Source organism: Schistocerca serialis, chromosome 2 (genome assembly GCF_023864345.2).
Source record: "Schistocerca serialis cubense isolate TAMUIC-IGC-003099 chromosome 2, iqSchSeri2.2, whole genome shotgun sequence".
Lineage (NCBI taxonomy): Eukaryota > Metazoa > Arthropoda > Insecta > Orthoptera > Acrididae > Schistocerca > Schistocerca serialis.
In genome coordinates, this window is record NC_064639.1 from 1,086,946,883 (window position 1) to 1,086,963,376 (window position 16,494).

The 16,494-nt window shown below is 45.0% G+C and overlaps 1 protein-coding gene across 1 annotated transcript in view; it reads left to right on the top strand.

The window, feature by feature from the left end:
• LOC126458531 (serpin B6-like) overlaps positions 1-16,494 on the top strand; it is a 95,044-nt gene that overhangs the window by 68,184 nt on the left and 10,366 nt on the right. Inside the window, exon 7 of the mRNA XM_050095638.1 lies at positions 10,830-10,968. Within this exon, the coding sequence (XP_049951595.1) occupies positions 10,830-10,968 (139 nt within the window). The remainder of the gene's footprint in view (positions 1-10,829; positions 10,969-16,494) is intronic.

Below are 16,494 nucleotides of genomic sequence, written 5' to 3' on the forward strand. Positions count from 1 at the left end.
CCCCTTTTCGAACGACGGTATGAAAGTCATGTAGCCCGGATCAATGCCGTAAGGTAGCCCCATAGTAGCACTGCATAACGTGCTCGAGGTTTCCCATCACGCTGAATTAATAGTATGTTCTTTTTTGTTGATTTATGGTGTAGTTGCTGTACAACACAGGAAAATGGCCTGCCTCAGGGAGATACAACAGGTCACCGACTCCAAAACCACTACTGTTTGTAAAAAGTGAAACATCCAGACTGAAAGATGTGATCGCAACGAAGTATATTCCATCGATTAGGGACATGAAACTACCCAAATGATAAGCGTAAGTATTACAGGCCTGTACGTGCACTGTGACTGGAAATTCAGTACGGAGTAGCTCCATCACGTGCTGCAATCATAGCCGCTAAACGTCGTGGCTAGGAATCATAAAGCTCATGATTATGCTACTGGGGAATATCCTGCCACGCGGTTTGTAGAGACTCCACAAAGCATCAACTCTGCCTGCAGGAGCACTTGAACGAAGAAGATGCTGACTGACCATATCGCTGACACGTGCATGGGTGACGTATCAGTCGGTCGGGCAGGCCAGGGAAGCAATGACATCCGTCGTTCTTCGAAGAAAGCTTGCACATTCCTCTCCAGATCAGGCCGGGCGTCATGCTGCTGAAATATTCGATGTGTAATGGCCTGCAAGAGGGGAAGTTTCAAGGTCTGGGAAATCTCGCTATTGTAGCGGTACCTGTTCAGATCGCATGTTATAGGCAACGGCGCCCCAAACCACCACACTTGGCATTTATCCGCAATACCGCTCAATAATACACTCTGTCCGACTGCGTTCCCCATGGCGGCGTCGAACACACATGCGACCATCGCTATACGGCAAGCTCAAGGTCTACACATACACCTCACCATTGAAGCAGCGAGCCCTGTAAGAGGCTCAGTGTCACAGAACGATTGACCTGCCTCCCAGTGACCAATCATTCTGCCCCGTTCGAACGCACGTACATGCCACCCTGTGATGTCGGCGAGGGATAGTGGCACTTGGTTACATGTCTCCACTTCGTATGGCGGCTCTGCACCGACTGAGCGTTGCGTAACACTGACCTATCAGGTCACGCAAAAGATGGCGCAGCTGGGCCTACTTGCACACTGTAAAGGAGCTAGTCTTTGCTGTACAGAGCGAAAGATTTGGAACAGCGGAGACAAATTAGACAACCACGCTCAGAAATATTTCAGGACACTGTAATCGGAACCGTCGTCATCTAAGAGACGAGTCCATCCATCATTCTTGCAACAGGGAAGCTCCTCATTAGCTACATATAGCACGACCAGGAACCCGATTCTAGCACTGTCATGTCCCAAAGTAACTAGGAGTGAAACTTCACACGACTTTTACATTCAAAAGCCATCTTAAGAACAAACGGAAATCTTCACACAAAAAAGTTTGATTCACAAACTGGCTGACATTCCCCGACAATCGCTTCATAAGCAGTGATACAGGCGTTCTGCTGCAGAATATGGCTCTCCCGTTTGGTATGGGTCTTCATGTATCAGACAGACGCGTACAGTATCCAATGAAACACGTAGGCCTACATTTTGTCTCTGGCCTACTCTGACAAATAAACTTTGTGTTTTAAAATGGGATTCAAATGGCTCTAAGCACTGTGGGACTTAACATCTGAGGTCATCAGTCCCCTAAACTTAGAACTACGTAAACCTAACTAAACTAAGGACATCACACACATCCATCCCCGAGGCATGCAGAACATTGTATAATGGGAGTAGCTTTCGTTATGAATAGGAAGGTAGGGCAGAGAGTGTGTTTCTGTGAATAGTTAAGTGATAGGGCTGTTCTCATCAGATTCGGCTACAAAGCAACGCCGACAACGTTAGGCCAGGTGTACATGCCAACGTCACAACCAGAAGATAAAGAGATAGAGAAAGTATATGAGGATATTGAAAGGGAAATTTACTGTTTAAAGGGAGACGAAAATCTAATAATCGTGGGGATTTGAACATCGTTGCAGGGGAAGGAGTAGAAGAAGGGTTGCGGGAGAATAAGGGTTTGGTTGCACGAATGAGACAGCAGAAAGACTAATTGACTTCCGCAATAAATTTCAGGTACCAATAGCAAATACTCTGTTCAAGAATCAGATTTGGAGGTATACTTGGAAAATACCGGATACACGCGAAGATTAGGGCCATATTACCGGTACATCATAGACAAGGCTTCTGAAATCGAGTATTGGACTGTAACGCTTACCCAGGTGCAAATACATATTCAGATGACGATTTGGTAATGATGAAGAGAAGCGTGCAGTAGACTGATAACGTAAGGAATGAGGGTGTTTTCAGCAGAATCGACGGGGAAAGGAATGCATGGAAAACCCTGACAAGGGGCAGGGTAATAGGACATCCGTTAAGACATTAGGGAATAACTTCCGAAGTACTATAAGGAGCTGTAGAGGGTAAAAACTAGAGGTCGACAGAAATTGGGATACATCCAGCAAATAAGAAGACTGATGACTAATAAAAAGAACGAAAGAATCACTGTGGAAGGAAGTGGAACACTCAAGCAGTGAAGAATGATAAGACGCAGTTTGAAGTTCGCTAAAGACGTCGATCCCGTTTTAAGAAAAATCAAATTAGGCAGTCCAGTTGTCTGGACATATCTAAAAAGGGCAATCACAGATATTGGAAAGACAAACGTATTACTACAAAAGTAACTCCGAAGCTAGCTTGGTTATGGGAGGATATACTTCAATTGATCGACAAAGGACGAAGTACAAAAATGTTCAGTGAATTATAAGAACATATCAATATAAATCACTTAGGACTGAAATAAGTAGGAAGTGCAGGAGAGCCAAGGTGAAATGCCTGTAGGAAGGATGTGAAGAAATTGAAAAGGAATAATGGTCGGGAGGACCCACTATGTACAGAAGAAGAGTCAAAACAGCCTTCGGAGAAATTAAAAGAAAGGGTGGTAACAGTAAATGTACAATGGGAATTCCAAGGCTAAACGAAGAGGAGAGAGCGAATAGGTGTGAAGTGTGTATTGAAGACTTCTATGTGGGAGAGGACTCACCTGATCATGTGACAGAAGAAGAAATAGGAGTCGATAGGGAAGAGGTAGGTGATCCAGTATTAGAATCAGAATTTAAAACAGTTTTTGACGACTTAAAATCAAATAAGCAGGAGGGATTGATTGAATTTTATCGGAATTTCTAAGATAATTAGGGGAAGAGACAACAAAACGACTATTCAGGCAGGTGTGTTGAATCTATAAGGCCTCGCGATTTACCGTCAGACTTTCGAGAAAATATCGTCCACATAATCCCGGAGAACTTTCTGAGCTACTATCAAGAATAAAGGACAGTAGTCTAGCATATGGATTAGACACCAACCTCAGCATGTCCAAACTCATGTTAATTGATCGAGAAGAACAGATCCAACTCACCAGTCGATTAAAGGAACTGGAAGTCGTGCATTCCTTCACCTACTTTGGGTCAACCAACTGCAGCACTGGAAGTTGTGAAGATGAGATAAGAAGACAGATCAAGCGAGGGCGAGTGGCTACGAAAAAGCGCACCAAGATCTGGCAGAGCAGAGCAATAACAAATAGCACAAAGATCCGGCTAGTCGAAACACTCGTGTTTTCTGTCTTCTTTCATGGTTGCGAATCACAGACACTCAAGGCCAGAGACAAAAAGCGAATTGATGCGTTTGATCTTTGGTGCTGGCGTAGGATTCTACGCATAAAATGGACCCAAAGAACAACAAATGTGTCCATTATTGAACAACTAGATATCTCCAGACACCTTTCTTTTCGACTCATCGAAAAAATTCTCCAGTTCTTTGGCCATATTGTGAGAGAGATGGAGAAAATCTAGAGAAAATAATTTTGCAACGAAAGATTGATGGCATGAGACCGAGAGGAAGAGCTGCCAGCAGACTGACAGATCAAATCAAGAAGATCTCAGGTCTGCCCCTTCAGCAGGCACTAAGAGAAGCTGTCAACCGTCGTGGATGGAGACGCTTGGTTCATGGGGTCACAATGCTCAGCAATGAGCACAACGATTTATGATGATGATGAATTCTGGAGACAGCAATGGTAGATAACGGATCTGAAGAACAGTGGAAATGAAAATTCAGGATGTGTTAGACAAGGGTCAGTTTGGCTTCAAGATAGGTAAAGGCACAATAGAGGCTGTTCTGCAATTGCTGTTGATAGTGGAAGCAAGAGTGAACGAAAATCAAAAGACGCTCATAGTGTTTACGGATCCAGAAAAAGCGTTCGACACTGAAAAATATTTCGAGATCGAAATTCTGTCAAAGATTAAAAGACGAGAAAACAAAGTGCTCGGACTTAAAAAGGTGTAGGACAGGGATGCAGCCACTTGTCCCTACTGTTCAATCAACACATCTAAGAAGTAATGGTGAAAATGAAAGGAAGAATCAAGAGTGGGATCAAACTTCAGGGTGAAATGTACTAGTGATAAGATTCACTGATGACACTGCTATGCTCAATTAACGTGAAGAAGAACTACAGGAACGGAATCACCAATCTAATGAATACAGGCTGTGGATTGAGAGTAAACAGGAAAAAGACAAAAGTAATGAGAAGTAGCAGAATTGAGAATAGCGAGAACCTTAACATCAAAATTGGTGGTCACGAAGTTAATAAATTTTGCTACCTTGGAGGCAAAATAACTTATGACAGACGGAGCAAGAAGGACATAAAAAGGTGACTAACACAGGCAAAAATGGCATTCATGACCAAGAGAAGTCTACTAGTATGAAACATAGGAATTCATTTGAGGGAGAAATTTCTGAGAAATTGCGTTTGGAACTCAGCTTTGTATGGTAGTGAACCATGGGCGGCGGGGAAACCAGAACAAAAGAGAATCGAAGCGTTTGAGATGTGGCTCTACAGAAGAATGTTGAAAATCAGGTGTACTAATAAAACAAGGATTGGGGAGGTTCTGTGCAGAATCGATGAAGAAGGCAACATATGGAAAATACTGACAAGAAGAAGGGACAAGATGAAGAACATGTGCTGAGTCATCAGGGAATAACCTCCATGGCACTACTGAGAGCCTTTGAGGCTAAAAACTGTAGGGGAAGACAGAGATTGGCATATATGTGGCAAGTAAATGACGAGTAGGGTGCAAGTGCTACTCTGAGATGAATAAAGATGGCGCAGGAGAGGAGACTGATGACTTAAAAAGATGAAATCCTGCTGTGTCGCACAGTGATATAATACATTCAGTGTTATATGTACACTATGTTTCAAAGTATCCGGACACCCCCAAAATCATACGTCTTTCATATTGGGTACATGTTTTTCCCCCTACTGCCAGGGACTCTATAACAGCGACCTCAGTAGTCATTAGACATCGTGAGAGGGCAGAATCTGGCGCTCCATGGAACTCACGGACTTCGAACGTGGTCTGGTGATTGGGTGTCACTTGTGTCATACGTCTATACGCGAGGTTTCCACACTCCTAAACATCCCAAGGTCCACTGTTTCCGATGTGATAGTGAAGTGGAAACGTGAAGGGACATGTACAGCACAAAAGCGTACAGGCCGACCTGGTCTGTTGACTGACAGAGACTGCCGACAGTTGAAGAGGGTCGTAAAGCGTAATAGGCAGACATCTATCCAGACCATCACACAGTAATTCCAAACTGCATCAGGACCCACTGCAAGTACTATGAAATTAAGGCGGGAGGTGAAAAAACTCGAATTTCATGGTCGAACGGCTGCTCTTAAACCACACATCACGCCGGTAAATGCCAAACGACGCATTGCTTGGTGTAAGGAGCGTAATCGTTGGACAATTCAACAGGGGAAAAACGTCGTGTGGAGTGACGAATCACGGTACACTATGTGGCGATCCGATGGCAGGGTGTGTGTATAGCGAATGCCCGGTGCACGTCATCTACCAGCGTGTGAAGTGCCAACAGTAAAATTCGGGGCCGGTGGTGTTATGGAGTGGGCCTGTTTTCCATGGAAGGGGGTAGCGCAGGCCTACATTGATGTTTTGAGAACATTCTTGCTTCCCACTGTTCAAGAGCAATTCGGGGATGGCGACTGCATCTTTCAACACGATCGAGCACTTGTTCACAATGCAGTGCCTGTGGCTGAGTGGTTACACGAGAATAACATCCCTGTAATGGACTGGCCTGCACAGAGTCCTGACCTGGATCCTGTAGAACACCTTTGGGATGTTTTGGAACGCCGACTTCGTGCCAGGCTTCACCGACCGATATCGATACCTCTCCTCAGTGCAGCACTCCGTGAAGAATTGGATGCCATTCCCCAAGAAACCTTCCAGCACCTGAATGAACGTATTCCTGCGAGAGTGGGTCATCAAGGTTAAGGGTGGGCCTACATCACATTGAATTCCAGCATTACCGATGGAGGGCGCCACGAACTTGTAAGTCATTTTCAGCCAGTTGTCCGCATTCTTTTGATCACATAGTGTAGATACTTTCTGCAAAGTGTGTTGCGAATAGAGTTAGAAGTGAATGTGTTGAAGTGAAGAGAGAAAATGATTAAATTGACGAAAAGAATTGAAAAGGTTTGAAGAAGTCTTGACTTTTGTCAGCAGTTCAGGAGAACGAGGGAATCGTTAGTGGGTCGTTGACCAGCCGAATCAGGCAACACGACGGCAAAACAAGGACGACAACATGTGGACTACATGACGGTTGAAGACGTGCTCCACTCGGAAGTGACGACAAGGGATGCGGTCGCAGTGCCCTGATTACATCACCCAGGGGTGTCGGCTTTCCATCGTCGTACCGGCCAAAGAAAAGCGTCAGTGGTCAGCGGGGAAGAAGCACATTTAACGGTTGTAGGCCAGCCCGTAATGTCGGATGCAACTGGGCAGTCGTATGACGCAGAACCTGTATCACCCGGCGCCATCACCAATCGCGGTCACCGTGACTGAGCCGGGAGCCATAGTGTCTGGCCTGCCCGCCGCGGAAATGGTCTACCTTGCGGATTGCTGAATGGCCGTTGACGTCATGTCTCTCTGGACCGATCCCGGCGCGATAGCTGCGCTTCGTTAAAGCCAGCGTGTGCCGAAGGCCGACTCCCGCTCCACGTTGAAGTAGCGTGAAGCCAGCAATACGGCGGCGCGCCAGGCGCTCCCAGTGCCTGCCGCTAGCTCAAAAAAATCGTTCAAATGGCTCTGAGCACTATGGGACTTAGCATCTGAGGTCATCAGTCCCCTAGACTTAGAACTTCTTGAACCTAACTAACCTAAGGACACCACACACATCCATGCCCGAGACAGGATTCGAACCTGCGACCCTAGCAGCAGCTCAGTTCCGGACGGAAGCGCCTAGAACCGCTCGGTCACAGAGCCCGGCCCCTGCTGCTAGTCACCCTCTCCATCGGTATATTATGAAGAGGCAAAAATTGATCCTGAGGGCCATCCAGCAACCGTAATGACTTATTGCTGAAATTAACAGTTTATATGTACCGTCAGCTGCCCACACCTTACCACCTTCTGGCAGAGAACCCGCAAGCCTGACACTCACGCTATCCCATCCCTTCCACAGAATTTTTTCAGCGCGCCATTTCAAGGAAAAGCTAGAGCAGTTTTTCTCGCATCTGAATGTATATGGCGTCATATCGCTTGCACTACGGGTATGCAACGCAGCCAGCAAAAGTTGCATCCAGCAGAAGTCACAGCATCAGAAGAAGGTTGGGTCGATCGTCGAAATATTATTCATAAACATCGAAATAATAGCCTAATAAAAGAAATCTTTTATTCTTAACCGGTTTCAGGCACTTAATGCCCTTTTTCAGAAGATTATAACTATCGCATTATTTGATATCGGTTAAGGAAATAAAACTTTTTTTATGCAGCTTGGTACTGATTATTTCGATATACACAACTACGTTGCTAAAGATACGAGAGTTGCCCAGAAAGTAAGTTCCGATCGGTCGCGATATGGACACCACTGTAAAAATCCGATGAAGCTTTGCACAGATGTGTTGAGTAGTGTCTCTAGTAAGACCGTAGATCGCATCAAGACGCTCTTTTTAGTAGTGAGCGCACTGTGAGCGAGTAAGGGTGCCTAGAACAACAATGTCTCCCGCGAAGTAGGAGGGCCCGCTGAGAGGCTTCGCCTTAATGAATGCAGCCAACCTGACACGACTGCCATGCAGTTCTTTCTTCATGGCAATTCTCAGCCGCACTCTGCAGGGGCAGTGAAGACACTACTGCAGCCTTTTCGATGGGAAGTGTTCGATCACCCACAAAACAACACAGCCCTAATTGCCTCATCCTGAGTATCACCTCTGTTCACATGAAACGCTGGATACGAAGACAACAGTTGGGCACAGGTTGCGCGCTATGGACCAGCGTAGAGAATAATCTGAAAGCACAGACGCTGCTTTCTATGACGATGGTGTTGGAAATATGGTATAACGCTCTGACCAATGTCTAAGTTGGGGCGGTGACTATGTAGAAAAGTATCTGGAAAGTGTAGATAACTCTTGCAAACAAAATGTTTCTGATTTTCACTGTTGTTCCCATTTAGCGACCGATTGGAACTTACTTTCTGGACAACCCTCGTAGATAAACTACAATGGTGGACAAAGCTGAAACAATATCTCGGTAGAACAACTATTAATCAGATGTCTGAATGTGTGTGAACTTCTAAGGGACCAAACTGCTGATGTCATCGGTCCCTAAACTTACACACTACTTAAACTAACTTAGCTAAAACAACACACACACCCATGCCCGAAGGACGCGCTATCAGTGACATGGCGCCTCAAACCGCGCGGCCCCTCCGCTCGGCCACTATTAATCAATGGTACCGAGAACGCCTCATAAATCGCAATAGAAGTCAGCAGTTTTGAAGTGTTCATTGAGCCAATGATAAGTATTAGCAGCTAACTGGGCAGAAGGACAATCCTGTACTTGCCAAGTTTACCAGATATGTGTCGGCAAGTGCCTAAAAGGTGTCGTAATTGGTCGAGAATCCTACAACGCTCTACTTTTACACAATGTGGCAAACACAACTCACCATTCCGTTCAGCCGTTTGCCCTTCATGACAATATGACGGTACATACTTAATGCAACGCACTTATCGATGTCCGAACCCTATAATGTCGAAGCATTCATATCAGTGTTTGTCAGTCGACTGTCTGTCGCCTTCAGTAAAAACACAGAGTACAGAAATTCTGTGTGCAGCAAGTAATTTTGAAAGCGAAATACTTTTAATGGAAAAATCTGTAGATCAGCTGTGGGAAAACAAAATTATAGTTCGTTGGTGGTAGTTCAGACTAATTAGTGTCATTAAAAGTTAGTTAACAGACGCTGTATAAATAGTATTGTATGTGATGTTTAGTTGCTTAACAAAGTGCAAGACAGGAACATATTTCTTTGAAGCTACAAAATGATATATCAGTGTCCCCAGCGAGAATTCTACGAGGTGCATTCAAGTTCTAAGGCCTCCGATTTTTTTTCTCCGGACTGGAAAGAGATAGAAACATGCGCATTGTTTTAAAATGAGGCCGCGTTCATTGTCAACACGTCCCAGAGATGGCAGCACCGTACGGCAGATGGAATTTTACTGCCAGCGGCGAGAATGAGAACTGTTTTAAATGCTTAAAATGGCGACGTTTTCCTTACTTGAACAGCGTGCAATCATTCGTTTTCTGAATTTGCGTGGTGTGAAACCAATTGAAATTCATCGACAGTTGAAGGAGACATGTGGTGATGGAGTTATGGATGTGTCGAAAGTGCGTTCATGGGTGTGACAGTTTGATGAAGGCAGAACATTGTGTGACAACAAACCGAAACAACCTCAGGCTCACACAAGCTGGTCTGACAACATGATCGAGAAAGTGGAGAGAATTGTTTTGGGGGATCGCCGAAAGACTGTTGAACAGATCGCCCCCAGAGTTGGCATTTCTGTGGGTTCTGTGTACACAATCCTGCATGACGAGACGACCTGAAAATGAGAAAAGTGTCATCCAGGTGGGTGCCACGAATGCTGACGGACGACCACATGGCTGCCCGTGTGGCATGTTGCCAAGCAATGTTGACGCGCAACGACAGCATGAATGGGACTTTCTTTTCGTCGGTTGTGACAATGGATTAGACGTGGATGCCATTTTTCAATCCAGAAACAAAGCTCCAGTCAGCTCAATGGAAGCACACAGATTCACCGCCAGCAAAAAAAATTTTGGGTAACCGCCAGTACTGAAAAAATGATGTTCTGGGACAGCGAGGGCGTAATCCTTACCCATTGCGTTCCAAAGGGCACTACGGCAACAGGTGCATCCTACGAAAATGTTTGAAGAACAAATTCCTTCCTGCACTGCAACAAGTCCGGGAAGGGCTGCGCGTGTGCTGTTTCACCAAGACAACGCACCCGCACATCGAGCTAACGTTACGCAACAGTTTCTTCGTGATAACAACTTTGAAGTGATTCCTCATTCTCCCTACTCACCTGACCTGGCTCCTAGTGACTTTTGGCTTTTTCCAACAATGAAAGACACTCTCCGTGGCCGCACATTCACCAGCCGTGCTGCTATTGCCTCAGCGATTTTCAAGTGGTCAAAGCAGACACCTAAAGAAGCCTTCGCCGCTGCCATGGAATCATGGCGTCAGCGTTGTGAAAAATGTGTATGTCTGCAGGGCGATTACGTCGAGAAGTAACGCTAGTTTCATCGATTTCGGGTGAGTAGTGAATTAGAAAAGAAAATCGGAGGCCTTAGAACTTGAATGCACCTCGTAGTTTCATGCTTTCTTAAATAATTTCTTAAACAAAGATTTTGTTTTCATTTACATGGAATACTAAATTTAAATTTCAGCTCGGGATTGAGTCCATGTTCAATCCAGCCAAAGCGAACTTCTCTGGCATTGTTGACGGGGACTATGCAGTAAGCCAAGTCTTACACAAAGCGTTCATAGAGGTCAACGAGAGGGGCACCGAAGCAGCAGCCGCAACAGGTGGGTGATTTCAAAATTTTACATTCACTGATTGCAATGACTGACGAACTACATATATGATGACACCTCACACTGAAGACTCAATAACTGTGACGCGTTTCATGCAGCGCAAAATTCATAGGGAACTTTCTTCATCATTTCTTTAGTGATGACATGCAGCGTCATTTTAAATCTTCTTAGACTACTCGGTGTTGCATTTGTCTCAGCATAAAGTCAAACGGTAACTAAGCACCGTAGTTCACGCAAGCTGTTTGTTTTATGCTAATATGCAAGTCTATTAAACGGAACCATTGCCATTATACAGTAAAATTCCTCTGTATCGTTCTTTGTCGTGCTTCGCGAGTGTTTCGGTACATACCAGATGAGTGCTCACATGTGTGTCTCATTTACTGCTTAATCACTTTTATCATGACTAGTATACCCTTCATATTTAAAGATCCTTGTTAGATAGGCATATTGTTTATGTAGATTCCAGTTCCGGGTATTCTTCCTCCCTAAATCTCAATCTTCGTTCTGGCTAATTATATCCTAACATAATATTTCTTCTTCGATAGGCGATAGAATTCTGTAGTAAATCACGTTATGTGTCATCTAATACGATTCGAGAATACGTTTTCTTTAGTGTTTGTACTACAATATTCCAAGTTGCATTGCTAACGCACGCTCATGCTGCGCTACTGAGCTCGGAACTAACCGCTCCGAACTCTGATGGTGGAAGAAACTGTCATGCAAAACGGTTTTGTTTGCTGCATTGGTGTACAGTGGGCTATTCAAAATAACAGCATTGTTAGTGGACGCTCGACGTTATTGTGTTAATCGTACCGCTGGCGTCAGGTAGCAATGGCACTGGACTAATCCTCAAGAAAGATTCATTACTATTTTTACTTGTAGTGAGTAATTAACAATGGGTTCCACCGTTATAAAAAACGAGAACTTTCTCTGTTAATTAACTAGGCGGCACACTAATGGCATGAGTTAGCGCTTGAAAGGTGCTCATATTAAAATGGATTGGATTGGACAAACTGCTAATCTGAGAGGTGTTAGGTCAATTTCGACTACCTAATGTTTCATACGCGGTTTATTGTCTCGGCCTATCTGGCTTGATTGATTGTTGTAATCGCTACTGAGTGCAAAGTGAACTTAAGCAATGAGGACATGCAAGCAAGCAAGGTTCTGGTTCTGATGGACCAATCGGTGCCGACCGGTCGCCATTTCATCCTCTGCCAATGGCGTCGTTGGATGCGGTGTGGAGTGGTGTGGGGTGAAGACACCCGCCCTCCTGGCCATTGTCGGTTTTCTTGTCCCTGGAGCTGCAAATCATCAATCAAGTAGCTCGTCACTTGGCATCACGATACTGAGTGCACTCTATTCCAGTCCTCCCACCAAGGAAAAATCCCTGGGAGTAGGGCCTACTGGGAATCAAACCCACTATATAGTAGCCATACATGCTGACCACTAATCTATAGAGGCAAATAATGAGGGAGATGAAATAGAGAGTCTGAAATCCATAGGTGTCCTGCTATGTATGGGAAGTCGTAGTCAAGTCGTATAGTCGATATGAAGTTAGTCATCTTCTGCCCTCCACCAAAGACAGTAGCACTATTGGATGCCATCAAAGATGACTTGATGCTGCACAAGGTTGGGTTTTGTAAGACTCCCAAAAGTGTGATCTTTCATAAGTTGGACAGACGATGCGTACAGTCGATGACAGATTTCCAGAGTGAATACTTGGCAGACCCTACCAGCCTGTACTCACAAAATGTGGTCTGGCAGACAGCAGTCAGAGCAAGCAGGTAGCGGTTCACTGGTGGAACTGACATACCCGACCATGGACCTGACTGCTACTCCATTGCCCACACACAGTTGAATGGTTCAGGGCAGACCCGCTCAGAGGACGAATCAGCTGAGTGGTCGGCCTGAGTATGTGGGGCTGCCATAAAGAGGCTGACCAGTCTGCTGAGCCGCTCGGCGCGTAGGTCAACCTTGATCTGTTCGCCTGTGTGAAGACTATGGGGTCATGGTTGGGTCGATGGTCGTTTACGTCGGTTCCATTTAGTGAACCGCTACCTGATTGCTCTGACTGTTGTCTGCCATGCCACACTCCGTCAGAACAGGCAGGTAGGATCCCACAAACATTCGCTGCTGTCCATACAGAGTCGGACGGCTAGCAAATGCAGTTGGCAAGTTGTTTGACCAACCAGTTGGGCTGTAAATGGAAGCCTTGAGCTTCTTTCTGGAAGGGTTGACCCTTTTAAAGAAATAAAGCAGAAGGATTCCGCCCAGTGGCAAACGCCTAGGACTCTTGAATGAATGAAGGCACTCCTATTACACACAACATTCTTGACAACTTAGGAATGCAGACAGACACCTGAAGCTATCGGTTGACGAGTCAACAGCCAAAGCTGGGAAGTGACACAACGAGGAACACTTGAGAACAATGGAAGTTTTACTGTGTTACACACCAACCGCTCCCTAGGAACTTTCGACTCAAAATGTCGGAAATTAGATCACCTTGTATGAAGGCTAGGTTATGTGGTTGTGCTGAGTCAATAGTTCATTGGGCGATATTACAAATGGATCCACCAACGACAAAGACGATACGATGAAACATTCAGCGCCTGCGAAGACACACTGGGAGAGAAGGAATACTTCTGGTAAGCTGGGGCAGCATCGGGAAGAAGCAATCGAACAGAGGTGTGTAGGGGCAGGGGTGGGGGGTGGGGAAGGGGAGGGAGACATGGGAGAGAGAACAGATCAGACACTCAGTGCGAGATAAGACAGGCAGTGAGTCGTCGATCAGCGAGAACAGAACCCAGAGATGCCAGATAAGAAGTAATTACTCTGCTGGTTCACGTAATAGCATTCTGACTTTGATTTCTGTGCCATGTTCAGCCTATTGTCGACTCAGTTTTCAGACTTTGATTCAGATTCCTGCATTCAGTCTCACGTCCATCATCACTCTGTGAAACATTCATTTTCTCTTCCACGCTGAACGGATTTTATTGTGATTCGATGGTTGATTCTTTAAGCATCGCACTGTGTTTTCCTCGTATGTCCTCAGCTTCCAAATGTTACGTTGACATCGCCTCTGGGTGAGATAATCATTACAGACAACAGGCTCCATGCACGAGAACAGCAACACCGCATCAGCCGCCGAACGGCTGTCTACCTGGAATAGGATTAGGCAGAATGAGCGCAGAGCTAAGCCATCCAGGTCGCCGCCTCAGAACCGCAGAGTACAGGAGACGAAAGCTGCTGACTGCCAGTCAAAACCACATACGAAGAGAGGTGACCGATAAGTCGCACCGACATGCCAGGAAAAAAATGTTGTATCTGTCGATTGCTGACACGAAACGGTTTAATCTCCCATCCCTAGTTGCCCAATAACCGAGTTGTGTCTATGTCGTCCTATCGGCACTGCGATTATATTTGTATTGTTTACGTGATAATGAGAATAACAGTAAAGCTAAATGTTTCCATGTATTCTTCATCTTTGAATTCACTACACTTTTGTGATTTATTAGCATTTACTTAGTGATTTCTGGATTTACTACAATTTGATGCCCAGTGTGCTGTGACATCATTTTCAGTACGCCAATAAAATTCAGTTTACTGCGTTTTGACGTCCTGAATTACGCAATCTCATTATCAGTTTATCCGTTGCATTCCTTCACAGTATTTTCGGCGCCCACCTTTGGGCCACCTGACCTTCAATTTTTGAATGAAATTCTATTTGCTGCACTTTTATACTAAATGTGGGGTGACATTATTTGCATATCAGAACCCAATCAATCGGATTCAAAAAAATGGTTCAAATGGCTCTGAGCACTATGGGACTCAACTGCTGAGGTCATTAGTCCCCTAGAACTTAGAACTAGTTAAACCTAACTAACCTAAGGACATCACAAACATCCATGCCCGAGGCAGGATTCGAACCTGCGACCGTAGCGGTCTTGCGGTTCCAGACTGCAGCGCCTTTAACCGCACGGCCACCTCGGCCGGCTCAATCGGATTCATTTGCTACAGTATTGATGAGGTGACCTCACATCAGTCTACGAAAATTGTAAAGCTATGGAAAATAAAATAAAAGTGTCATTACAGTAATCAGTAACCTAAGATTGTAAAGCACGCTGTGTTGAACGGTAGCTAATGTCAACAGCTACGTCAGACCAAAATGTGTAGGGAATACATTAAATAGATCAGAATGTACAGGCCGCAATACTAAATGTCTTTTTACAAAGCTGTTTCACAGAGGAAGCCTGCACTGTAGTTCCTTCTTTAGACTGTCGTACAGATGACAAAATGGTAGAAATCGAAATAGACGACAGAGGAATAGAGAAACAATTAAAATCGCTCAAAAGAGGAAAGGCCGCTGGACCTGATGGGATACCAGTTCGATTTTACACAGAGTACGCGAAGGAACTTGCCCCCCTTCTTGCAGCGGTGTACCGTAGGTCTGTAGAAGAGCGTAGCGTTCCAAAGGATTGGAAAAGGGCACAGGTCATCCCCGTTTTCAAGAAGGGACGTCGAACAGATGTGCAGAACTATAGACCTATACCTCTAACGTCGATCAGTTGTAGAATTTTGGAACACATATTATGTTCGAGTATAATGACTTTTCTGGAGACTAGAAATCTACTATGTAGGAATCAGCATGGGTTTCGAAAAAGACGGTCGTGTGAAACCCAGCTCGCGCTATTCGTCCACGAGACTCAGAGGGCCATAGAAACGGGTTCACAGGTAGATGCCGTGTTTCTTGACTACCGCAAGGCGTTCGATACAGTTCCCCACAGTCGTTTAATGAACAAAGTAAGAACATATGGACTATCAGACCAATTGAATGATTGAAGAGTTCCTACATAACAGAACGCAGCATGTCATTCTCAATGGAGAGAAGTCATCCGAAGTAAGAGTGGTTTCAGGTGTGCCGCAGGGGAGTGTCATAGGACCGTTGCTATTCACAATATACATAAATGACCTTGTGGATGACATCGGAAGTTCACTGAGGATTTTTGCAGATGATGTTGTGGTGTATCGAGATGTTGTAACAATGGAAAATTGTACTGAAATGCAGGAGGATCTGCAGCGAATTGACGCATGGTGCACGGAATGGCAATTCAATCTCAATGTAGAAAAGTGTAATGTGCTGCGAATACATAGAAAGATAGATCCCTTATCATTTAGCTACAAAATAGCACGTCAGCAACTGGAAGCAGTTAATTCCATAATTATCTGGGAGTGCGCATTAGGAGTGATTTAAAATGGAATGATCATATAAAGTTGATCGTCGGTAAAGCAGATGCCAGACTGAGATTCATTGGAAGAATCCTAAGGAAATGCAATCCGAAAACAAAGGAAGTAGGTTACAGTACGCTTGCTCGCCCACTGCTTGAATACTGCTCAGCAGTGTGGGATCCGTACCAGATAGGGTTGATAGAAGAGATAGAGAAGATCTGGCGGAGAGCAGCGCGCTTCGTTACAGGATCATTTAGTAATCGCGAAAGCGTTACGGAGACGATAGATAAA